A 27669-nucleotide genomic window follows, 5' to 3' on the forward strand; every position below is an offset into this window, starting at 1 on the left:
ATGTTCAGACATTTGATAATTACTTAAATATTTTCTTTTAATAAAAATAATTTTTATGTATTTATTATTGTTATATTTAATATATTTTTAATAAATTTATTTCCATATGTATATATATATATATATATATATATATGTGTGTGTGTGTGTGTGTGTGTGTGTAATTAAATAATTTAGTTAATTTAGTTAGCATTTGATAATTAGTTAAATAATAATAATATTTTTTTTTTTATTATTTGTTATCTTTTATATAATTTAAATAATTATTTAACTATTTTTATTTAAATAACTAATAACTATTTCCGTTTTTATATATATTTGTGTAGAATTCATATGTTGTTTTATTTAACATATATGCAAGTAAATAAATAATATAAAATAAAAATAAAAAAACAAAATAATCAGACATTTAATAATTAGTTAAATAATAACAATAAATAATTTTTATTTTTTTATTATTTGTTAAAATAATCATACATTTGATAATTTGTTAAATAATAATAATAATAATAATAATAATACATTTTATTTTTATAATTTTTATATTTTATATAATAATTTTATATAACTTTATTTCCATTTTATATATATATATATATATATATATATATATATATATTTGTATAGAATTTACATATGTTTTATTTCAAATATATATGCAATTAAATATTTAAATCAAATTGTTATTTTATTAATATTGTTTAACTAATCATCTAAAATGGCTGGTCAAATTGCTGGTTCCTATGATTGAAAGAAATACCATGTCAGAGCAAAATTTGCTTATGTTATGTAAATTCATTTTGTATTCTGTTATGTGAAATATGTCCCATCTTGTTCTTCTATCATCAACTCTCTGCCTTCCATGAGGGAAGGTCTCGAAATTTACGGACAGTCCGTTCCAGCCCGGCATAAACATTTACTCAAACCGTACATGACCTTATCTCCACCCAGACCCAATATGAGCACTGTACCACTCCATAATACTTTAGTGATAAAGGGAAATCTCTCCCTAATCTCAGTGCATCTCAGAGCTCTGCGCTAAGCCATTCTCCAGTCTCCTGTCACAGGCCTGGTCTTTCTCCAGACTGGATTCCATCACCTGGCCTAACTCTGCCTGCAGGCACCTGCTGATGACAGGCCGTCCACCTGCTATCCATAACTAACAAACACCTTATGTCTGCCCTGAGATCTGGCCCGACCCAGCATGCCTTCATGCCTCTGAAGATGCCTGGAATGTTTGAAACGGAGCCTGGCGACTTCTCTTTCAGAGGTCAGAATGGAAGGGCAATAGAAGTAGGGCTGAGCAGAACATTTACTGTGCTTTATATCTGCAGTGTTTTCGATACACAGTACTCTGAAAATACTTTGAATATATTATATTTTCCAATAATTTGGAATAACTTCCAATAATTTTCCAATAATTTGGCTCACTTTTTGTAAAAGCTTTTGTGAGCTGCAAATGATATGATTTAGATTCGGACATGCCTTTGTGTCCTATTAGCTTCATATACTGCCACAAGGTGTTTAAAATAAAATAAAATGAAATAAAATGAAATAAAATAAATAGGTAAAATAATCAAAAATGAAAAAATTGAACTAAATTAAATGAAAGGAGAAATAAATGTAAAAAAAAAAAAAACTATATTAAATAAAACTAAATTAAATTAAAACAATAAAATTTAATTAAAAATAAAATGAAGTAAAAATAAAGGAAACAATGAAAAATGAAAATAAAATAATAAAATAACTTTAAAACAAAAGCAAAAACAAAAGACTAATAATGAAAAATAAAAACAAAAATTATTTTAAAAATCCTGCAAAGAAATGCAGTATATAATACATTTTATTATTTTTATATCTTATTATTATTATTATTATTATTATTATATTAACTAATTATCTAAAATGGCTGGTCAAATTGATGGTTCTTATGATTGAAAGGAATGTCATTTCAAATTTTATATTATATTATATTATATTATATTATATTATATTATATTATATTATATTATATTATATTATATTATATTATATTATATTATATTATTATAAAATAAATAAAAAAAATAAATCAATAAAATATCATTATAACAAATAATGAAAAATAATAAAATAAATAAATAAATAAAAATCCTGTCTCAGAGGAAAAAAATGCAGTATATAATACATTTTATTATTACTATTATTATTATTATTATTATAACTAATTATCTAAAATGGCTGGTCAAATTGATGGTTCCTACGATTGAAATAAATGCCATTTCAAGTTAAATTATATATTATATTTTATTATATTATATTATATTATATTATATTATAAATAAAACAAAAACTAAAACAATAAGATAACATTAAAAACAAAATAAAGCAAAAACAAAAGGCAAATAATGAAAAATAATACAAACAAAAATAAATAAAATAAAAAAATCCTGTCTCAGAGCAAAGAAATGCAGTATATAATACATTTTATTATTATTATTATTATTATTATTATTATTATTATTAACTAATTATCTAAAATGGCTGGTCAAATAATTGGTTCTTATGATCGATAGGAATGCCATTTCATATTATAGTATATTAAAAGATGCAATAAATATTGTGGTTTTTGGTAAAAAAAAAAAAAAAAACAGTATTTGTTTTAGAGCAAAGAAATATAGTATAAAATACAGGAATATATATCATCCAAAGGCTGAAGAATATTGAGATATCAATTTAAGCGATATCGCCCAGTCTCAAACAGAAGCACAGCTATAGAAGTACTGACCCTAATCTATTTACTCAGGTTAGACAAGGACATTTAGAACGGCTAGAAATCCTGACGGAGCTTGTCTTAATGCAAGAAAGCAAGAAAACAGCTGGCTGGAAGGTCAAAAGAGCTTAATAGTGTTTGGTGACAATCAGCACGACACAAACAAACAATCAGACTCTTTCGCGGGACGTCATCACATCATATAATCAAACCGATGAACACGCGACCCTTTCATTCTGATATGTCAAAACAAAGACCCTGACAGCTGGATTCATTATGTGGGCAACACAAGGCATTCGGTGCTGGTATTTACATCACGGTTGAGTCGTGTAAATCATTCTGACACATCCTGAGGCGGTCTACTACGAGCATAACCTCTGGTTAATGGTTCATGCCAGGCCTCTTAAACCGCAGCAGGGGTGCAGGTGAACACACAAAAGGTGATAACCGCACGTCTACTGGTGGCCAACCGCAATGCTGAAAATAGCCCTGACAGTCATCCAAAAGGTGAGTAAGCCTTTAAAACCCAAAGACAAACATACTGTAGACATGACAGGTTAGTACAAAATTCACCTGCAAGGGAAAGAAATACCATCTGCTGTTGGATAAATGTCCCGAACACCTGACAAGAACATGATCCGATCACATTTACCCTAAAAGCAAAGGAAAAACCTAGGGAATTATATAATAAAGTATATTAATATATAAGGTTATTTTGGATTGTGATGTTACAAATGATTAGGCAGATTTTCCTGTGAACTCTCATTACTCATTGCTTTTTGTTATTGTCTTGAATGTAATGCATTAAAAAATGCAATCATCTAAATCGCATATTAATATTTAATACTTTTTATGCTGATTTACATAAAATGTATTTAGTGGAAATAGTGCTAAATTGTCAAAAAATGCAAAAAGTAATAAAACAAAATAAAATAAAATAATAAAAATAATTTTACTTTTTTTGTAAAAAAAAAAAAAGACAGTCATAGTATAATGACTCAAGAAGATGTCATGGCTGTTACTACTAGTTCTTTTATCATTTGTAAAAATAAAATGAAATAAAAATTAATAATTAAAAATTTATAAAAATTATTTAGCTTTCTTTTTGTAAAAAAAAAAAAAATAGTAAAATGACTCAAAAAGGATGTGTCATAGCTATTACTACCAGTTCATTTAAATAAAATAAATTAAAATAAAATTTTAATAATAAATTAAAAAAAAAAACAAAACAAAAAAACAAACAAAAAAAAAAAAAACAGTCATAGTAAAATTACTCATGAACGAGATGTCATGGACGTTATTACCAGGTCGGCTTATGATCCTCTTTTGTAGGTCGCTTTAGCTAAAAACTTACTCTCATTGTTGTAAGATCATATTTCTGATGTTTTAATGAGTATACCAAAATGTTGAAAATGCTACTAATAAATAACGATAAAGTATCTACAGACTTTTAACATGTAGGAATAAACCACACAAAAAGTTTGAAGGTTAAAGTGAAAAAAAAAAAAAACTTTGATTTTTAAACTACATCAATTGTGACATGTATAAAAATACAATTTATTCAAATTCTAGAACTAGAAGCCAAATAAAACTACAGTAAATCATTTCCATGGTTAAATTCGCCAACAAGAATTTCAGCTGTTTTTTTCTGTCTTGTCTTAATGCCATCTCAGACTTTTTCTTGTACATTATGTCTTCACGACGACTAATCAGCTGTGCCAGATCAGGAGGCTACTGGGGCAGAGAGGGGGGAAAAGCACAACAAAAAAAAAAACTGTCCAAACTTTTTGGCTGGCATGTCAGTAACACAAAGCCTCGGTCAGTGTGCTCTTTGTGCGGAAAAGAAAGAGACAGAAAGGGGCGTGGATGTGTGTTGATAACACTGGAGTGTACAGACGAATATTATATAATGAGCGGTAATTGTGTTGTTGCATTCCTCGCATGCTTATGCTAACAAGATTAAACCGAGACCTGTTGCTTTCAGACAGCAGCCCGTATCACGTGTGCTGGAGCTCCTCCACTCTCTCAACCCATCACAGAACCCAAATTTAAAGGGATAGTTCACCCAAATTTTGACATCTTGACATCATTTACTCACCCTCGTGTTGGCCCTACCGTTTATTTTCTTTTTTTTTTTATCCAGTGAGCATGGCTGTCAAGCTCCAAAAAGAACACTATATTCCTAGTCTGCTTTGCCATACAATACATTTGTGTGAGCAAGAAGCTAAATTTAATTAGCTCATGATGCAAATTCTCATTCTGGCTGAACTATTCATGTACATTTTCTCTAAAATGAAGTTGAAGTTGTGGTGGATGGAAACCACACTTAACCATGCTTAACTCAAAAACAGTTTGGTAAACGCACTGCATTTTCCACAAGCTCCTTCATCTGTTTCCAAGATGATGGAATATTTGCTGTTGGCATCAAAACAGCACAGAAAGAGAGAGATTCTTGCCAGGAGGCTTGACGTGGTTCATCCCAAAAATGCTCAAAATTAAAACCAAAGACGAATGTCTTAATGATAGATTTGTTTCTAGCAAACTTGCAGCTTTTCGCTTCACAAGATGTTAACTGAGGGACTGGAGTGATGTGGATTACTTGTGGATTATTGTGATGTTTTTATCAGCTGTTTGGACTCATTCTGACGGCACCCATTCACTGCAGAGGACCATTGGTGAGCATGTGATTTTTCCAAATCTGCTCTGATGAAGAAACAAATTCATCTAGGCCTAAATCTTCTTCAGCATATTTTCATTTTTGGGTGCACTATTTATTTAATGTATTTCAAGACCTAAACAAATTTCCATAACTTTGATGATTACTGGATGTTCTTTTTTTTTTTTTTTTTTTTTTTTAAATCATCATCATCATCATCATCATCATCATCATCATAATATGTGACCCTGGACCACAAAACCAGTCATAAGGGCCAATTTTTCAAAACTGTGTTTTATACATCACATGGAAGCTGAATAAATAAGCTTTCCATTGATGTATTGCTTGTTTGGATATGACAATATTTGGCAGAGATACAACTATTTGAGTATATGCAATCTGAGGGTGCAAAAAAAACAAAATATTGAGAAAATCGCCTTAAAAGTTGTCCAAATTAAGTTCTTAATAATGAATATTACTAATCAAAAATTAAGTTTTGATATATTTACAGTAGGAATTTTACAAAATATCTTCATGGAACATGATCATTACTTCATTTCCTAATGATGTTTGGCATAAAAGAAAAATCAATCATTTTGACCCATACAATGTATTTTTGGCTATTGCTACAAATATACCCCAGCGACTTAAGACTGGTTTTGTGGTCCAGGGTCACATATGTGACCCTGGATTACAAAACGAAGTAGCACAGGTATATTTGTAGCAATAGCCAAAAATACATTGTTTGGGTCAAAATTTTCAATTTACTTTTATGCTGAAAATCATTGGGATATTAAGTAAAGATCATGTTCCATGTAAATATTATGTAAATTTCCAACTGTAAATATATCAAAACTTAATTTTTGATTAGTAATATGCATTGCTAAGAACTTCATTTGGACAACTCTAAAGGTGATTTTCTTAATATTTTGGTTGTTTTGGCCCCTCAGATTCTAGATTTTCAAATAGTTGTCGGCCAAATATTGTCCTAACAAATCATTCATCAATGGTAAGCTTATTTATTCAGCTTTCAGATGATTTATAAATCTCAATTTTAAAAAATTGAACCTTATGACTAGTTTTGTGGTCCAGTGTCACATATAATTCCAAAAGTAATTTTTAAACCTACGTTTAACTAAAAAAATACTCACTATGGAAATATCCATTAGTTTGTCAGATTTTAAGGCTTTTCCAGGCCTGTAAATCACAATACAACTTTAATTTATTTCCAGGTTTTCCATTATACTGGACACAATTCACAGGGTTCAATGGGAAAAATGTAAGCTGAGAACTTATTCAACAATTGGACTGGAAGTCATTTCAGGAGTTAGGGATTAGTTCACTTCCCCATGTCATCCGAGACGTTCATGTCTTTCTGTCTTCAGTCGAAAAGAAATGAAGGATTTTGAGGAAAACATTCCAGGGTTTTTCTTCATATACTGTAGTTTTAATGCAGCTTCAAAAAGCTCTACATGATCCAAGCCAAGGAATACGGGTCCTATCTATGATCGGTAGGGCTGGGCAATAAATCGATAACGGTAATTATCGTGCAATGTCAATTTCCTCGATAAACGATAACAAGAGCTTGATAAATGTTCAATATAACGTTTATGCTGCAAATGTGGAATCTCACGAGATCTGACTGGTCTCGCGAGAACGTGACAATATCCTCGCAAAACATTTTGCAGTGTTTACATTAGAGCTGCATGATTAATTGTTAAAAGATAGCAATCTCTATTCAAACACCCACGCAATCTTATTCCTAAATGGACAGCGGTGTCTATTACGACTTTTTCACATCGCGCTGCTCACACTCCACTGACGCTTACGATGTGAAAAGACATTAAAATTTGCATTCATGCTGCTCCTGATCCAAAAAGAGCAAAACAAACAGTCTTTTCAACCACATAATGATCATTATTTCTGTGTTAGAGACATTTAAATAACAGAAGTACTGGGCTAAAAGTTTATAGTTTGGGTATAAACACTTATTGTCTACAGAGGCGATCAAAACGAAAATATCTTAACACTCGTATGTTTTGTAACGCTTATCCACTTCTGCCAGGAGGTGCCGACAACTAGTTTTGTCATTTTGGCAAAACTATTCTGTCAGAACCACAAGTAAATTACGTTTTTTTTGTTTAGATTAATCTAATATTTATTTTCTTCAAAATCGTGAATCGAGATCTTTAATTTACTGAAAAAAAAAAAAAGATCTTCAATTTATTCAGAATCATGTACTGTAGCTTTAGTTTACATGTTATTACTGCATATAATTAATTAAAATAGAAGTTTAACTTCATAAAGTGCAAGTTCACATCAAAATGCAAATGCATTTTGAGTTTTTCAGTGGAATAAGATACTCGTTCTCGTGAACCCAATCTCGTGTCTCGTCTCGTCTTGTGGGATAAGCGCCTTGTCACACCCCTAAGTAGCACTAACTGCACAGTGGTATTGTGTCAGAAATGTGTGTATAGTTGTGTCGAATTTTATTATACTATATATAATATAATATTATATATTTGTGGTTTTAACTGTTATTATCATGATCTAAATGTATATTACTATGGAAGAACAATGGTTAATTAAAAAAAAAAAAAAAACTCTAAACAATCAGAATAATTAAATGTCACTATATAAAAATGAGGTTGCTACAATTTTTACAGATATTACTCATTTTGATTAGTAAATGTTAATGAACATGAATCTACATCAGTACATCTGCATCTTAACTCAAACTACTATCAAATGTGTATTTCTAAGAGACAAAAAGTGTTATATTATTATTAATATTATCAGGCAACGCAAAACTGTTTCTTGATATGAAACAATATTACTCACTAAAACATGCAGAAGAACTAAGATTTTTTTTTCTATTAAGATATTTATTTTGATTTGAAAGTATTACTGGAAAAAGTGTAAAGAATTAAAAAAAAACATGAAGTGTTTGTCATGTTCTGACCATAAAGAATAGTTTAAAGGCACATCTAACCATATAACCAAATAAAAACTTGACATTTAACGTCATAGTTATTGATATCGACTGATACGAAAAAAACTACTGTCATAATTTGGGTCATTGTAATAACTGTGGTCATTTTTCTAAAAAAAATAAAATAAAAATTGATATCCTTTTCAACCACAAATGCTTGTCTCGCACTAGCTCTGCGATGCGCATGCGCATCTTCACACATTACGTAATCACATTGGAAAAGTCACACGCGGTTAGCTCTTCATCTGTGTACTTTGGTTCAAAAAGGTAGGGTAGAGTGAAAAAATCCATCTCATTTTCTCCTCCAACTTCAAAATGTCCAACATCATTGCTTTACCTTTACTGTAAAGTGTGTTTGACTTTCTTTGCACGTTCACTTTGTAAACACTGGGTCGGTACTTCCGCTTACATCACGTGTGCGTGATTACATAAGTGAGGTCGAGCTAATGCAAGACAAGTATTTGCAAGTAATTGCTTTTTTTAGAAAATGACCAATCGTTTCACTAGATATGACCCTTATTCCTTAGTTAGGATCGTTTAGAGCCCTTTGAAACCCCATTGAAACTGCAATTCGGACCTTCAACCCACTGGCTCCCAATGAAGTCCACTAAATGGAGAAAAATCCTGGAATGTTTTCCTCAAAAACATAATAAATTCTTTCTTCAGGCAAAAAGAAATTAAGACATGAACATCATGGATGACATATCGGTGAGTATGAATGAAGAACTGTCCATGATAAGACCAGAATTGTGTAAAAAGAGTTAGCTTTTTGTGTAAAAGATGTTACCTTTAAAGTCCACACACATACACCATTCACATCTTCAGAAGAGCAACAGCACAACCCACAGAGTGGCTAATATTCAGCCATAACTTATTGTCTGTTTACACTTCACCAGCTTTGCCATGCCGTGGAGGAACGGAAAAATTGCCCAGTCATTTCAAAAAAAAAAAAAAAAAAAAAAAACAAAAAGAAGAAGAAGAAGAAGCAGCAAGGACTACTGAGCCAAAGCAAAAGGTTAATCTCCAATCACAAGAAACTTATGAGTAACTAAGGGCAATTACTGAAACCCAATCCTGCTCTAAAACAGAGAGAACCAGTTACAACACTATCAAGAAAACTCTGCACTACACATAAAACATGATCTCCGTATGATCTACAGCACAAATTGGGATTGTTCACCTTCCAGAGAATGAGCTGGTTGTTTGCTATCAGTGAAACACGGCAGGTTGAAACAGGCCAAAGCCATCTGCGTTTAACTCAAAAGATATGATGAGTTATTGGCCAGGGAAACTCTGCTTTACAAGCAGGTGAGGAGGAGTCCCGAGTCATTCCAACTTAGGAGACAACGGCCATCCAGATGAGTTATCCTCAGCTCTCGTGCCTCGACAAAAACAAAGAGAGAGATCTATTTCTCTCTTACACGCACAGATACTGATGCACATAAACAGATCCAAAAACTAGGGTTCTAGTTAGAGCTAAGTTTTTACACCATTTCACTGCAGATCCTTAAATCCACATTAGGTTAAGAACAAAAGCAGGCAACATGAAACTGCTTTCACAACTTCAAACATTTTACTTCCATAAACGGACACATTACATGAGAGAAAGAAAAAAAAAAGTAGGACTGACTGCATGAGAAATGGCCATCAAACACCAAAACAGAGCCATTAGAAGGGATGGATTGAAAAATAAGGAATTTCTGACATCAAGTGAACAGGAAAGAAATTTTTCAGGCAGAGCACGTTATGACATTTTGATGAAAGAATATGAAGGCAAACATTTTTCCTTTGGAATAATGCGCACTGATGAATCTTACAGATTAAGACCAGGAATGTGTATTAAGAGAAAATAAGGTTATTTTTTGACATAATGTTGAAAATAAGGCATATTTAACCCATTATGGCTCATATTATGCAATAAAAGCAATTCAAATATAATTAAAATATACTGTAACTTAAAAAAACTCAAAACATTCCCCCCACTATTCATGGAATAAATGAATTTAAAAATTCAAAATTCAAATAAACAAAAAGGCACTTTTAACCCTTAAAGGGCTTATATTTTGCAATAAAAGAAATCAATATACAATGAAAATATACTGTCACTTTTAAAAACTCAAAACTTTCTCCTCAACCTAAACTGACTATTTATTGAATGTATGACTTTGTAAAGTAACTTTAACAACTTTTAAAATAACTTTAAAAAAAATAAAATGTTGACTTTAGGCACATTTAACCCTTAAAGAGCACGAATGTAATAATAATAAAAAAAAAAAATATATATATATATATATAAATTATGAAAATACATTGTAACTCAAAATTTCTCCCCAGTTCCCATTTGTAAAGTCTCAATACTTAAAAAAAAACTAGCGTATAATAAAATAAAATAAAATAAAATAAAACTCAACAGTGCACATGTTTGAGGGGGAAAGTACAGCAAAACATTTAAAAACTAACGTATAAAATAAAATAAAATAAAATAGAATAAAACAGAATAAAATAAAATAAAATAAAATAAAATAAAATAAAATAAAATAAAATAAAATAAAATAAAATAAAATAAAATAAAATAAAACTCAACAGTCCGCATGCTTGTGGGGGGAAGTAAAGCAAAACCTTTAAAAACTATAAAATAAAGTAAAATAAAATAACATACTCAACGTAATAATGTACTCAACAGTCCGCATGTTTGTGGGGAGAAGTAAAGCAAAACCTTCTTCTTGGTCTTAAAAACACATCAGCAAAAAAAACAAAAGAAGTCCTAAAATTCAAAGAGGCAAAAAAAAAAATGGTCATGAAAAACTAAATTACGGCTGTTTTTTGGCAAACGCTTGGGGTTTTCGCCCTGGGTTTAGTGCTGCGTGATGTTGCATATCAGCAGAACGGTGGGGCCGGGTTCTGGGTTTCCTGCCTTTATTTCACTGCCCGGCCCATAAATCAAATGCAAAAGCAAACAAGCGCTCAGCAGCTCTGTGCCAGCAACCCCTGAAACAGGCCTGCTTTCTATAAACATTCCTCAGGGAGACCGAGCCCTGATAAGACCTCCACATACTCCTGAAGATCACAAACCCCACCTTCGTTTCCCATCAGCACCACGTACGACCATCAAAATATTTCACATCATGTTCGGCGGCTCTGGGAGGAACAAACTCAATGATTTCTCCACCGCTGGAATGTCCTGATGAACAAACACATCTAAGTTTCATTGCAGGAAGCTCACGTGTCTTTCAAGCCAAGAACTCTCTTCATATGTTTACATGATGCATTTAAAAGTCAGTGAACAAACATATCAATATAAAAGTCACAATGATGTTGCAGATAAAATATAACGCAGATAACATTACATTTTTTTTAAACAGGTTAGATATTATTAAATCACTCAAACCCCCTTGTCTACTTTACTATCGGTCTCACATTTCTGCCATGTTTGTAGTTTTTTTTATTTGTTTGTAGTTCTAATCAAAGCCTAATGAGTAATATTAGCCATTAGAATGTGACTTTCATGTGTCATTTCAACAACGACGTTTAATAACTTTTTTGGTTAAAATAACATTATAAACAATTATGGAATAAAACAGCTGACTCATTTGTCGTGCTAAGGATAATTTCTATTTTTTTATTTTTATTACTTTTTTTTAACTGGCGGGAACGGGTTCCATAAATTAGAGATGGTTTTGATTCTTAAAATGTAATGAAAGCAATAAAATGGAATCCAGAAAATTAATGGAAAATAGAATGTGGTAAAACATAAAACTGAATTTGAGAAAAAAATAAAACAAACTATCATCATATCATACAAACAGAAACTTGAAGGTCTTCACAGCAATCCGTCATATAAGTTCGGTTTAACTTGAAGAAATTATGACAAAAATATAGTACTTAAAGTAATGATAGTACTGCTACTAATAATAAAAAAAAAAAAATGTATTTCTGCAAAAAAAGAAAAATATATTTTAATAATATTTATAATAAAATGTATAAATTTATATTTATAATAATATATATTTTAAATAAAATCAATTACCTAGAGATGCTTTTGATTATTAGAATGTAATGCAACAATTAAAATGGAATCCAGAAAAAAATGAACATATTAATAAAACATAAACTCCATAAAATCACCATATCACACAAACAGAAACTTGAAGGTCTTCACAGCAACCTGCCAAAATAAGGTTTAACTTCAATAAATTGTGACAAAAATATGTTACTTAATGTAATCATACTACTACTACCAATAATAAAATAATTAAAACATTACTTTTTTAAGGAAAAATTACCAGAACAATGTAAATGCACAACACAGTATTTCTGAAAAAAGAAAAATAAATAAAATAATAATAGTATTTTTATAAACAGAATGCAGAAAGAGCAACACAAACAGTCTTTTCAACCACATTATAATTATTATTTTTGTTACAGACATTTAAATAATAGAAGTACTGGGATAAAAGTTTGTAGTTTGGGTATAAACACTTATTGTCTACAGTAGCGATCAAAACGAAAGTATCTTAACACTTGTATGTATAGTAACGCTTATCCTCTTCCGCCAGTAGGTGGCGACAACTGCCCGTTTAAAAAAAAGTATGTCACTGAATCATTCATTCAGGAGTCTTAGTGAAGTGAGAAACTGACTCCTTCATTGAATTTGTTTTTTTTTTTGTTTTTTTTTTAATGAGTATATGTTTTTAAAAGACTTAAGCAATGAACAGTTTGTCAGAACCACTAGTAAATTATGTTATTTTGTTCTCCAGAATCGTAAGGGAATCATCATCTCTTCTCGTGAAATAAGTGTCTCCTCACACCTCTAGTAATGATTGTACGACTACAAATAATAAAATAATTATTAAAACATTACTTTTTTAAATAAATTTTACCAGAAAAACGTAAATGCACAACATAGTATTTCTGGGGAAAAAAAATTGTTCATTTTTGTAGAAAAAAAAAAACTTTTTTTTTGTTAAACTTTCAATAAATTGCTTTTAAATTGTTAAATAAGTTTTATGATTTTTTTTTTTTTTTTTTTGGAATATTTCTAATTTAGACAGTAGTCAGAAGAATATCAGTAACAGAGTCTAGAAAATTAAAACGGAATTTGGGAAAACATAAAACTGATTTCATCGGGTCCTACAGTGATGTCTTCATAATACATACATAATACATTAAGTCTGTGCACTACAATAACTTTACCACAGTTATGTTTTAATCTGAAAAGTAGTAGGCTTTACTTTACTACATCAGGTTGCGCCAAAAATACCCCTTGCTTGTGGTAAATCAAATCACTTTAATTAAAGTAGTGCACTTGTTCATAAACAGATCCGAAACTAGACTTATGAAGAGGTGTTGTTTACTGCACCAGTTTAAAAGCAGCAGCTGGACTGTTCTGTACAGTAAATGTTGACGTAAACTCCAATAAAAGTAATTTACTGTACAGTAAAAAAAAAAAAATAAAAAAAATAATGGGGCTTGAAAAATGAATGCATGCAAAACGGAGCACAACTGAATGGAACAGAACGTCCATGAACACAGATGTATTAATCCTGAAAAAACAACAACAATTTGAGAGTGTTTTAAGGTCAGTTGGGCCGTTGTGACGTCACAATCCATGGTGGCAGAACACAAGGAAGAGAAACACAACACATGATTAATCACTCCCGACAGGACTGGCAGACTGGAGGACTGGCATGTTAGAGTAATTACTGGAGACAATACCTCATACAAGCCACAAAAACTGAACCTCAAAGCCAAAAAAACTCAAACAGGAACAGAAGCGGCCATGTTTCCTGCCGCCCCATGTCTCCAACAGCGACGGTGGGTTTCCAAAACCAGTATTTGTGAGAAATAGAGCTACATGATTGCACGCGGCAATCATTAAGCCACCATCCAGACACATTTCTGGCTGAACTTGCCATGCTGGTACACAAGCGCACCACAGACCCTCATCCGTATGGGGTTTGGTCAGACTGATTTGGCTCAGTCATTGAATCTGGTGGTGAACTGCAGCCGATTTCGGAGAATTTCCAATCAGACAAACACCACGATCTAAAGGTCGGATGAACGGTGGAATACACAACACAACATTTTGGCAGAGATATCACACTTTCTGCACTGATTTTGGTGGAAAATCACAGTAAACACAGAAGTGCACACTTACTGGCAGCTGAAAAAGCATTATTAAATTAACCAAACTATTTAATAAACATCCAAACTTATAAATGACAGCATTCCAAATCTGCGTTCCAAATTCCATGTGCGACTGCTGATTAGTGGCTGCTTTGCCAGCATTCTCTCCCAAGCTTCCTTCCAAAAACCCTATCGGTTTATCAAGGAAAAAAATGTCCCATTAATATGCACAATTATGGTTTGTCTGAGCAATTCTGTTTAATATCATACAGTCTGGAACTTTAATAAGTAAATAAATTGTAGCCACTAAGCATTATAGCTTCTCATAACTGCTTAAGTTTGTAATCACTGCAACCTCTCTTAGCCCAAATAGCAGCTCTAGTGTGTGAAAATGTCCCAAAGACAGGATGTTTTAACTAATTCTGTCCCAAATTACTTCCTGTGGGCCTCTTTGCAGGTCTACAGAGTGCCAACTCTCCTAAAGCTGTTTTGAAAAGAGATCTCCACCCATCTGAGAGCCCCTCCACTGCTGTCCTTTCTCTCTGGATGCCTGCTTAATGCAACGCATAAGCAAAAGTACGACAGTAACGCTGGCATGATCCACCTCAGACCTAACGGCCAATTCATTAGGAAAGCAGAAAACAAGCCAAAGATGCCATTAAGGTACACCTTTTATGGCCAACGTCAGTAATGTAACAGTAGAGGCCAAATCATTTCAGAAACTACTTACATTTTACAACATTTATGACTTGTTTTTCTGTTGAAGTGATGAAACTGCACATGCATTTTTGATATATATTACCCATATATTACCAAGGCTTATTAATTTAGCTATTAGCAGCATCTACCGGTCATGCAAGGTTTATTTGATTTAAGTAATTTTATATCTAATTTATAAATATTTTTAGAAATGTATTATATAGAATTGTATTTATTTTCTTCATTATATTTTTGTTAATATTTTTATATATATATATATATATATATATATTTATGCACATTATAATACTTAAAATACTAAAATAATTTAAATTTAAATGTAAATTATTTTGGTTCATGTATCAGCATCTTCCGGTAATGTGCAGTTTATTTATTTTTTTAATTAATATTTAAGTTTATTTCATATCAGTCATTTGATATTTTGTATATAATTTATAAATACTTCTAGACAAAAAAAAAAAAAAAAAAAATATATATATATATATATATATATATATATAGATTTATATATCATTTGTACGATTGTATTATTATGATTTAATATAATTTTTAAATATACATTACAATACTTCTAAAATAATATAAATTACAATTATTTCAAAACACCTGGTTTATGTATCAGCATCTACCGGTAATGCTAAGTTTAAATTTTTTTTTATTTAATATTTATGTTTAGTTAATTTCACTAATTGTATATTTTATACAGAATTCATACATATTTTTAGGAAAATTATATTTATATATATATATATATATATATATATATATATAATATTTTATTAAATATTAATATAAAAAACTACATATTTGAATCTGAGAAAACAGATATATACAAAAGTGCTAAAAAAAATTTCATTTTCATAATACTTACTCAGTTGACTAAAACACAGATAAAAGTCTCTTATGATCACAAAATAAGCAAATATCATCTAATTAATTGGCCTGATCAATATAGCAGTTTATGACCAATTTTATTTGACCAATGGCATTATATTGGCATATCAACAAATGCATTTTCTGTACATGGCTAACACAATAAAACCCAATCAATCTCAACTGTATCTGAATTTGTATTCAAAGTGAAGATTTCAATCTTCCTGATACATGTTTGTCATCTGCAGTCGGTTGCAACAAACTCCTCAGGTTAGGAAACCTTTAGAGATTATTCCTTTATGATGGGATTTCTTATCTTAAGTTTTGGTTGCTACCGGGCCCTGCGCTTTCCGACTCGTGTGATCCCAATCTTCCTGACGGGTGCTCCATCAGTGCTGAACGTGCTGCCCGCCAACATGCAGTGATAAACAATCCAAGCGAGCGCCGGCGCTTTGTTTCCGCAGAGCGAACGCATTCATCCGTTTAAACTGCAGCAGGCTGTGAAGATGCTGCAGGGGTCCTAAATCAACCCCCTCCCGACCATCCCAGAGCCTCAGCTTCAACGCAGGAATGCTGTGGCGCGTTTCTGCCTCCGTCAGCATCCCCTCCCAACACTTCACAGCCTCCAACCATTTGGCGGAGACAGACTTCAACTTGCTAATGCCTGAAAACCTCTTAAAGATCGCTGCTAATTTGCTGTGACCTCGTGAAAAGCGGGGCCCCAATCAAAACAGCCCCATGTTGGTTACATTTTGGCTATCTTGTCAGATTTCATGTTCGCTGGCACTCTAATTTAACAGCCCTGGAGAACGTGGACATCTTGAATGCATTTGCTCTGGTGCCGTTCGAAAACAGTGGCTCTTTTAACACGGTAGTCAACAAGGATTACGGGGAAGTCTATCTGTCTGAAGATCATAAAGCTGAATGGAAAAGTAACTAGGTGTAAGTGATGGTAGGATAGGATGCAGACATGATCAGATCCAGACTGCATTTGAGCACAAAACGTTAGAATTATGCTCAACGAATATCAGTACATCCTAAATTTAGCTGAAATATAACCAAATTAGCCAAAATATATAATAAACAAACAAGGGGCAGAGAGTATGTAGAACTTGTGAACAACTGGGTATTTATTTATTTATTTAAAAAGTGAAAAGTAAAAGTGACATTTATAAATTACAAATATTTATACATACACAAATTAAAAAAATTAGGGTAAGGTTTTTAGAAAAAACAAACAAACAAATAAATAAATACATGCATACTTTTATTTAGCAATTAAACTGATCAAAGGCGAAAGTAGAAACATTCGTATTGTTACAAAAATAAGTAAACACTGCTCTTTTGAATTTTCAAAAGTTCAAAAAGAACTTTCTTTTTTCTCCAAAAATAATAAGCAGCACATTCATAGTAACTGATTAATAACTGATAATAATAAAATGTTTATTGAGCACCAAATCAGCATATTATGAATGGAAAATAAAGAAAAACGGATAGAAATTGTAATAATATTTTACTGCATTTTTTGATCATAAAAACGCAGCCTTAGTGAGAGTAAGAGATTTCTTTTAAAAACAATTACAAATATTTATACATACACAAATTCAAAAGTTTAGAATAACTTAAGGTAAAGTTTTTAGGATAGAATAAATAAATAAATAAACACTTTTATTTAGCAAGGAGGTATTAAACTGATCAAAGGTGAAAGTAGAAACATTTACATTGTTACAAAAATATTCTATTTCAAATAAACACTGCTCTTTTGAATTTTCTTTTTTTCTCCAAAAATATTAAGAAGCACATTCATAATAATTTAAATAATTGATAATCAAATGCTCTAAATCAGCATATTCTAAATAAAATGGAAAATATAAATAAAAATTAATATAAATTAATCATATTTTACATAGCCTTAGTGAGAATAAGTGACTTCTTTCAAAAACAATCTATAAATTACAAATATTTATACATACACAAATTCTAAAGTTTAGTGTGAAGTAAGGTTTTTAGTAAATAAAACAAAAATTATTTAGCAAGTAGGTATTAAACTGACCAAAGGCAAAAGTAGAAACATTTACATTGTTACAAAAATATTCTATTTCAGATAAACTTTGTTTTGTTTCCACAAAAGCATTATGTAGAACATTCATAATAATTGATTAATAATTGATAGTAATATAATCTTTCTTGAGCACCATTCATAACATTATAAATAGAATGTAAAACAAACTAAATGTATATAAATTGTAATAATATTTTACTGTATTTTTGATCAAATAAATACAGCCTTAGTGAGTTAAAGACTTCATTCTAAAACAATTTATGAACTACACATATTTAAACATACACAAATTCAAAAGTTTAAGGTAACTCAGGAGAAGGTTTTAAGGAAAAATAAATAAATAAATACATAAATAAATATTCAGAGTTCAAAAGCTACAAAAACATTAAGGAGAACAGTCATAATAACTGATTAATAATTGATAATAATTAAATATTTCTTGAGCACCAAATCATAATATTATAAACAGAATGGAAAACAAACTGTAATAATATTTTACTGTATTTTTGAGTTAAAGATGTCTTTCTAAAACAATTTATAAATTACAAATAATTATACAAACATGAATTCAAAAGTTTAGGGTTACTTAAAGCAAGGTTTTTCGGAAATAAATAAATACTTTTATTTAGCAAGCACGTTTTAAACCGATCAAAGGCGAAAGCAGAAATATTTACATTGTTACACAAATGTTCTATTTCAAATAAACACTGCTCCTTTGAATTTTCAAAACTTCTAAAGAACTTTTTTTTTCTCCACAAGAATATTAAGCAGCGCATTCATAATAATTGATTAATAACTGATAATAATAAAATGTTTCTTGAGCACCAAATCAACATTAATAAAAAAAAAAAAGGAAAACATAAATAAAAATGAATATATAATACTATTTTTCTGTATTTTGGATCAAATAAATGCACCCTCAGTCAGAATAAGAGACTTCTTTCAAAAACATATTGTAAATTATACTGACCTCAGACTTTTAAACAATAATGTGTGTTAATTTCAGCAAATTTTGCATTGTCTGCATTGGTGCTATCTGGATGGCCAAAATAAATAACACGTAATGATGTAGTGATTGAGCAAACACATAATTGCTGGAACATATTTACATTTCTGTGCAAGTGCAAGTGCAGATTCCATGCGAGTCTTGTCATAACTCAAACATCTGCAGCAAGTAGCATGTTGTTTGGAAATAAATGTTAGCGCTCCCTTGATAAGACATCTGAGAAGTACAAGAAGGACCTGCTTCAATATGCACAGAAGAAAAGAAGATCTTCTTGCATCAATACGAAAAAAAGAAGAGCTCCTTCAAAAAAAAAAAAAACCAATTCCCATAAACCTTGGAGAAAAAAAAAAAAAGTTGTTTTGTTACGGTATGGATTTGTGGTAAAGATCTCCAGGTTTGATACGACGAGAGCTAAAACATGGCACAAGTATGTAAACAAGCTTAACAGCACTCGAAAAAATCCTCTAAAATTTATGAGCCATTTACGAGTCCTATCATTTACCTCCAAAGCTGTAATTTCCGTTTATGCATGTTGCGAATGCTTCTTAACAAGCCCGCAGGCACAAACCAAACTGCTCTTTTGCATAATCCGCTGGTATATTTGAACATCTACGCTGGATGCTGCTTTTCTAGGAGGAGATATGAGTTGATCTCAACATTGGACGGCCGGCCAAACTCTCTAAAGGCAGAGATGCAGATTTATTTATCTAGAGGAATCCAAGCCGACACTAAATACATCTTCCAGCCATGAGATCAAATGATCCTTGAACTTCCATAACAGCCCCTTTTTTCTAATGCACATTTATCACAGAGAATTCCACACCGGACAGTGTTAGAGTGCTGTGGATCTGGATTCATCTGCTTCACTATGTGTAAGTGGGATACGTTGGAACTGCAGTTACAGAGGAGCTTGAGGAGCCTCTAAATCACAGACGAAGCCAACAGGAGGAATGCTGAAGAAAACTGCTCCGAGCTCAGCCGAACTGCTAGAATCTCTCTTTCAAGGATTATCTGGAGACTGAACGGAGACCATAAAGCAAGAGAAAGCTTTTTTATGCATGTCTCGTTAATATTTGAAACCAGTATCACTGTAAAAATCAGCCATCAAGATACCAATAATTATGCCCGGACAGCTCTTTTTACATTTTTGCATTTTCTAAGTAGAGTTCGGTAGAACGTTAAGAGTTAATCATGATAAAAATGTGTTTAATAGAGTGAATTTGTCAGAGCGCAGAAACAAGTGTAAGTTCAGGCATTTGCGCAAGTTGAATAAGTTTAACCACAGAGGCTGAATTTATCTGATTAAAAATATAGTAAAAACAGAAATATTCTGAAATATTTTTACAATTTAAAATAACTGTTTTCTATTTAAATACATTTTCTAAATTAAATTAAATTAAATTAAATTAAATTAAATTAAAAGTTGAATGTTTAATCACCGAGGCTGCATTTATTGGATTAAAATATAGATAAATATTGGATACAAAAATATTCTGAAATATTTTTACGATTTAAAACAACTGTTTTCTATTTAAATGCATTTTTAAAATAAATAAAATAAAATAAAACAAAATAAAAAGTTGAATGTTTAATCACAGAGGCTGCATTTATTTGATTAAAATGCAATAAAAACAGAAACACTGTGAAATATTTTTACAATGTAAAATAACTGTTTTCTATTTAAATACATTTTTAAAATAAAATTAAATTAAAACTAAAATTAAAACAAAATATTATGAAATTAAATTATTTTTGCAATTTAAAATAATTGTTTTCTATTTAAATAAATTTTTAAAATTAAATTAAATTAAGTCAAAATATTATGAAATTATTTAAAAATTGTCAAATGTTTTCTATTTAAATGCATTTAAATTCAATTCAATTCAATTCAATTAAAAGTTGAATATGTTTAATCACAGAGGCTGCATTTATCTGATTAAAATATAATAAAAACAGAAATACTGTGAAATATTTTTACAATTTGAAATAACTGTTTTCTATTTAAATACATTTTTCAAATTAAATTAAATTACAAGTTGAATATGTTTAATCACCGAGACTGCATTTCTTTGTTTAAAAATATAGGAAAAACAGAAATATTATGGAATATTTTTACAATTTAAAATAACTCTTTTCTATTTAAATATATTTTTAAAATGTAATTTATTTCTGTGACGCAAAGCAGAATTTTCAGAGTCATTACTCCAGTCTTCAGTCACACGATCCTTTGGAAATCATTCTAATTTGGACAGGTAAATCCATCCTTGCTCAATAAAAGTATTCATTTCCTTCAAAAAATAAAAACCTTTGAACGCTAGTGTAATTTCCAAACTGTACCAAAATTCTGCTCCAAAATCTCTACTGTAAAGCGCCAATGTGGGTAAGCATAATAAATTCGCTTATTTCAAAGTTACATAAGAAATTTGATTCACAGAGATGGAATGGGATGTGTATAACTTCGGGAATCTGCAGAAATCTGCAGAGCTTTCTGTGCATATTTACACTCCGTGTGGGCCTGCCAATAACTCGTGTTTCTCACTGGAAGAAACAGAAACTTTCCCTTGGAAGAAAAAAGCTTTCAGCATCAAACGGTTGGCAGCGATCACAGATCAGACAGCTTAGCGGGGGAACTAACAAAATGGTCAGTTAATTAGCCCTGTTTAAGTGACCGCAAATCTCCTTCTTTCATATCTTTGTCATTGCAGGTTCTAAAGCTCCATCAGCTGATCGTTTTACTGGCGTTTCGGCATGCAACGAGACATGCATGAAGCTCACATACAGTAGGATGTGTCACCAACAGCTTCGTAATGCAAAAGCAAAGGGTTACACTGCTTCTAAAGCATTCTGGGTACAGTGATGCATGCAAATATGAACTGATAACAGAGAAAAATGTGTAAAAACTCAAATGGAGTCAGGGGAATAAAACAAATTTGTTATGAGGGACGCAGTCATGAGAAAATGAAAGCGTCTATTTCCCCCTCTCGCCATCTCTAGATAATGATAAATACACTGGATGTGTTCGCAACAGCATTATTTCTTTTTCCCCTCAATTTGAGCCAAATTAGTCCAAATTGCATCTGCAAATGTGCCAAAAACACAAAGTATGCATTCTTTCCCATGGTTGATGTAGAATGGACGAGAGGGAAACAAACAGGGTTATAAATATTGCATGAGAGTGCATAGACGGCACGATAACGCTTTACAGCACCAGATCGGCATCAGTTTTGCCAACTGAGGATTTGCAGTAACTGCCCTGGTAATTGAAAAGCCAAAGTTACAAGGTTTATCTAACCGCTGATGCCATAAACACGTTAGTTGAGTTTGCAGCATCATAAATAACCAACACTAAAGAGTCTGGTGTTTGACATTTAAGGTCACTGTCTGTCCTGACCTCAGGGTCATCAGGTTATGTCTGGTCAGTGGAGAAAAACCTGTGGGAGGGTTCGAGCAAGGGTGAATCTCATTAAAACATGTCCAGGTCACATTTCACCATAAAATAAAATTGGGAAAAAAAAAAAAAAAAAAAAAAAAAAACAACAACAAAAACACCCAAATTCTCATTACCATAACGAGACATAGATAAAATCAAATAATACAATAAAATAAATAAAACATTTACAACACAAATTTTTATAAGTCTAGATGTTTTAAAATAAAATAATAAAATAAAATAAAATAAATGAACATTTACAACACAAATTCTTATTACTGTAATGAGTCCAGATAATTTGGGGAAAAAAAAAAATAAATAAAAAAAAATAGATGAACATTTACAACACAAATTCCCATTACAGAAAATTAGTCCAGATGTTTTAAAATAAAATAAAATAAATTAACATTTACAACACAAATTCTTAAAATAAAATAATAAAATAAAATGAAATAAAATAATGAAAAAGATGAACATTTACAACACAAATTCTCATTACCGTAATGAGTCCAGATGTTTTAAAATAAAATAAAATAAATGAACATTTACAACACAAATTCTCATTACCGTAGACTACAGATGTTTTAAAATAAATAAAATAAATGAAAAAGATGAACATTTACATCACAAATTCTCATTACCGTAATGATTCCAGATCTTTTAAAATAAAATAAAATAAAATAATAAAAATGAACATTTACACATAAATTCTCATTACTATCATGTGTCCAGATGTTTTACTGGTTTTTACCATTATATTCTAATAGACTTTTAATACCGTAACAATAATCCTTTACTGTATTACAGATTTTTTTTTTCTGTATTGCATAATTTAAAGGCAGTCCATCTGACGTATAAATCCTTTATGATTTAGATAAAATGCCTTAATAGCATTAGTAATGTCATAAAATAAAATTAATAAAATAAAATAAAATGCAAGTTATTTAAGAACACGTCTTATTTCTTCTACTCATTATTGAAATATGTTCTTGAGAGGGTTGGTTACATACGCATCTACAGAAGAGAAAGCCACACGCCGTGGTGCTGGTCTGTGGGGGGGGTTGGCTATTGTTCAGCATTTAACAGCAGCTTTGTCATCCTGTCATCCACATTTGTTACAGCAGAAAGGGAAGCTCTGAAAACATGCCACTCAGAGACCCAAAATCAAAGCTGAGTGTCTTTGCTGTGAGACCACAATGACACTTACACCAGACCGGAGACTCACTCAAAACACTGACAGCAAAGTCTGACTCTAGTTCTCACTCTAAACACATGGAGCCAAACATTCACTATTAATGCAACAAGTTACTATCCTTTGGCATTCAGTGCATAATTAGGCTAATTTAGGTCAAGTCGCATTTATTTCTATAGCACTTTATACAATATAGATCATTCAAACCCACTTCACATTGATAAACAGAAAAATAGCGTTGCAAAATTCATTAATTATAAAACAAATTCAATTTCAGCTGATCAGCAGCTCAAGTTCAATGTTGATTCAATTCAGTTCAATAACAGTGTCAGTCTTACAAATTTAGTGTCATTATCTGGCTCAATTCAGCTCACATTTTAAAGGCTAATGAACTATTTATGATCATTATGGAAGCTATAAATCTTTCTACTCGCTAGAGCTTGTGTACAAATCCAAACGTGATGTCTTTAGATACATAGAGCTTGGTCTGATGCCAACCAAACCAAACATTATGTCATTTAAAAGACAGATTACTACAGCAAAGGGAAAGCTTTTCAATCAATAACGACTTGAATTGAAGTCTGTTCCTCAAACAAAACGACTGACGACTTCAGCAGACTTGAAATACAGTCATACAGACTACTTTATGCTAATTCTAGTGTTTTCTGTAGTTTAACTCTTCTTCAAAACATCACAGAAAGTCTTACAGGTTTGAGGATGAATAAAAGACAGAATTTTAATTTTCAGGTGAAGTATTTCTTTAAAAAATCACTGTGAAAGCACTAAAATGTTACAACAAGTCAAATCAAGTCACCTCTTATTTTCAATCAATTATGGAAACTCAACTATGGAGATTTTAAGCGCAATCTAAAAGACTGTTCAGTCAGTGCTGGTTTAGTTCAGTTTAGTTAAAACAGGAGTTTGATTTACTTTCCAAAGTCACATTCCAAAGCCAGTGTTTAATGTGGCTAAATTTCTCCTCAACATCACCACAGCAGTCCCGCGCTTTTCACAAACCTACAAGAGCTCCTTGACTCTTCTCACACACAAGTTCTGCAGTCTGAGCTTGACTTGAAGACGTCTGCGAACACTTACTCTCTGTCTTCTCACAGAACAAGCAAACAAACCTTCGGAGGCGCACACACGCGCAGCTCCGAGAGCAAATGAGGTTAAAATTCCCAAGATATCTGAGGACGCTCTCAGAGCCAGCGAGCCGTGACACCATCTCCTTACCTGAAACACAGCGGTGGCCATCCTTAATGGCTATGAATGCGTGTGTGTGTGTGTGCGTTTCAGCCCCAGCGCCGCATTCTCCTCCAAGCGGAGAGTATTTGCGAGATCGTCCGGTCCGACTCTTAGGCAGCGCAGCGCACCTCTCTCAAACACACGCTATAATCCAGCCAGCAGGAGTGAGTGTGTAGAAACACTGTGTGCGCAAACACGTCGGCTTTCTTGGCTTCCTGAGAAAGGCTGAAATGTTGACTCACATTCCCTGTTCGCTCTAGCCAAAAAAAAAAAAGAGGATCATAAAAGATATTCACACTATATATGGCGATGGACTAAGAGAGGAGGTCAGATCCAGACGCAGCACCTACAAACTCAACGAGCGCACGGCACGGAAATCTAGGAAGTCTAGCTGCAGGCTACTGCCATTCCCCTTTCCCTCTCACTTTTGTTGCCCTCCCTTTTTTGCTCCTTCTGTCTCTCTCTCCCTCTCTCTCTCCCTCCCTTTTGCTCACTGTGAGCATTTATGGAACAGACAGGGAAAAAAATCCTTAGAAAAATATACACAAGGTCCAAAATGAACACTTGTCAAGTGCCAAATGCAAGAAAAAAAAATGGCTTGGAGAACAAATAAAGTTACAGCTGGCCAGTAATATATGAATGTGTGTGTGTGTGTGTGTGTGTGTGTGTGTGTGTGTGTGTGTGTGTGTGTGTATATATATATATATATATATATATATATATATGCAAGGGATAATCAACGGTTTGCCGTGCATTAAAGGATTTTAAATACACGGCGTGAAGACTAAGAACGCCCGATGCGAAGTGCATTTAAAATCCTTTAATGCACGGCAATCCATTGATTATCCCACTTATTCCATGGTCATTTGCCAAGTTATAGACAAGTTAAAAGTAGTATTGCTCTTTGCAGCACAATATTTGAGCGAATGGGTAAAAAAGATGGTTATTTTCGTCAGTTATGACTTGCAGCTCTAGCATTCTGCCCACTTCAAATCAGACACAGAGAAGAAATAGTGTGGTAAGATCACTTTTAATTGAATGAATTATAACATTTGCATCAGTACATTATTAATCAACTGGGAGAAAGAGAAGGCAAGAGAGAGAGAAAGAGAGGGATGACAGTTGTGTGTGTGCGTACCTGCCTGCATGCGTCCGTGCGCCTCTCTCTACAAACAACGGATTTATTCAAAAACAGCGGTTCTACCCCCTCGTTGCTGAGGAATATAATGTAGCGATCTCCTATCTAGGTTATTTTATGAATGAGAATCACGGGGAATCACTGACAAGAAGTTTATGTATGTGCGCAGCGCAATGCGATCTCGTCTCTCTCTCTCTCTCTCTCTCTCTCTGTGTGTGTGTGCATTTGTGTGCATCAGCGCATTAATATAGAACGGTGATTAAACTGACTTGGAACTACCTGTGCATTAAACGGTTTTACTGCATACCTGCCAGCCAATAATATATACATGAATAGTTCAGATGCAAAAGCCTCTAAATCCATCTGACGTATTTCTTTAAAACTGGCATTTCTTTCTGGCTACTTTGAATTGGTTTTTATGTAAGTACTGGTACTTCTGATTGGGCTGAGGCTGGAATTTAGCGAGTTTGAAGTAAAAGTATTTGATGGACGTATAATATGTGTCAGGAGCATTCACTCAGTATCATTATCTCATTTTTGACCGAGATGGCTGTTAGCTGGTTTTGCATCTGAACTCTTCATATATATATTAAATACATTTATATTTAACTTAAAAAGAATTAAAACTCTCCAAAAATACACTTAAATACACTTAAAGTTTTATTATTTATTTTTACAATTTATATAAAAACTTACATTTTGCATACAATTTAAAAAGTTAAAAATTAATAAAAAAATTTATATTTACAATTAATTATTTACAATTATTAGTGTGTGTATATATATATATATATTATTTTAAAATATATTTATATTTAATTTAAAAAGAAAAAACAAATGTGTGTGTGTGTATAAAATAAATAAAACTTTCAAATGTAAGTGTATTTAAGTACATATTAAATATATTTAAATAAATTATTCAATTATAAATTAAATCTAAATATATTTGAAAGTATTTGTGCGCATATGTATATGTATATAAATCAGTGAATTTAGTTTTGGTTTATTTAGTTTATTTTGATGTGTGTGTAGATGTACATTTTAAAAAGTTATATTTAAATGTATTAGTGAAATTAATTAGTGAATCACAATGGAATAATGTTAAAAAATACATTGTAAATAAATATTTCATTTCATTTGTATTTTTATTGCTGGTAAATGAAAATGTCCAGGTTATGTCTGTATCCCAAAAGAAATAAAAAAATAAAAATAAAAATTCTTTGATTTAAGAAAATAAGCAAAATGTCCGAACCATCAGAGAAATGAGAATTTACCCAAACAGCTGAAATCCCCAACAAGTTCTGTGGGCTGGACTTGGTTAATGTTCATTTTCATAATGTACACACACATTTTAAAAAGTAATTTCAATCATTTTATTAATGAAAATAATAATAATAAAAAAAAAATACATTGTACATTATATTTTATTTTATTTTATTTTAATTGCTGGTAAATGTCCAGGTTATGTCTGTGTCCC

The 27669-nt window shown here is 31.5% G+C and overlaps 1 protein-coding gene across 8 annotated transcripts in view; it reads right to left on the minus strand.

Moving 5' to 3' along the window:
• tns1b (tensin 1b) overlaps window positions 1-27669 on the minus strand; it is a 312091-nt gene that overhangs the window by 119362 nt on the left and 165060 nt on the right. Inside the window, exon 1 of one of the 8 annotated variants that reach the window (XM_051119028.1) lies at window positions 25043-25456. The exons of the other annotated variants lie outside the window; for them this stretch is intronic. Within the exon in view, the coding sequence (XP_050974985.1) occupies window positions 25043-25063 (21 nt within the window). The 5' untranslated portion in view covers window positions 25064-25456. Of the gene's footprint in view, window positions 1-25042; window positions 25457-27669 lie in introns of those variants that run through there. 8 annotated transcript variants of the gene reach the window in all.

Source organism: Labeo rohita, chromosome 9, assembly GCF_022985175.1.
Source record: "Labeo rohita strain BAU-BD-2019 chromosome 9, IGBB_LRoh.1.0, whole genome shotgun sequence".
In the NCBI taxonomy this organism is placed as follows: domain Eukaryota; kingdom Metazoa; phylum Chordata; class Actinopteri; order Cypriniformes; family Cyprinidae; genus Labeo; species Labeo rohita.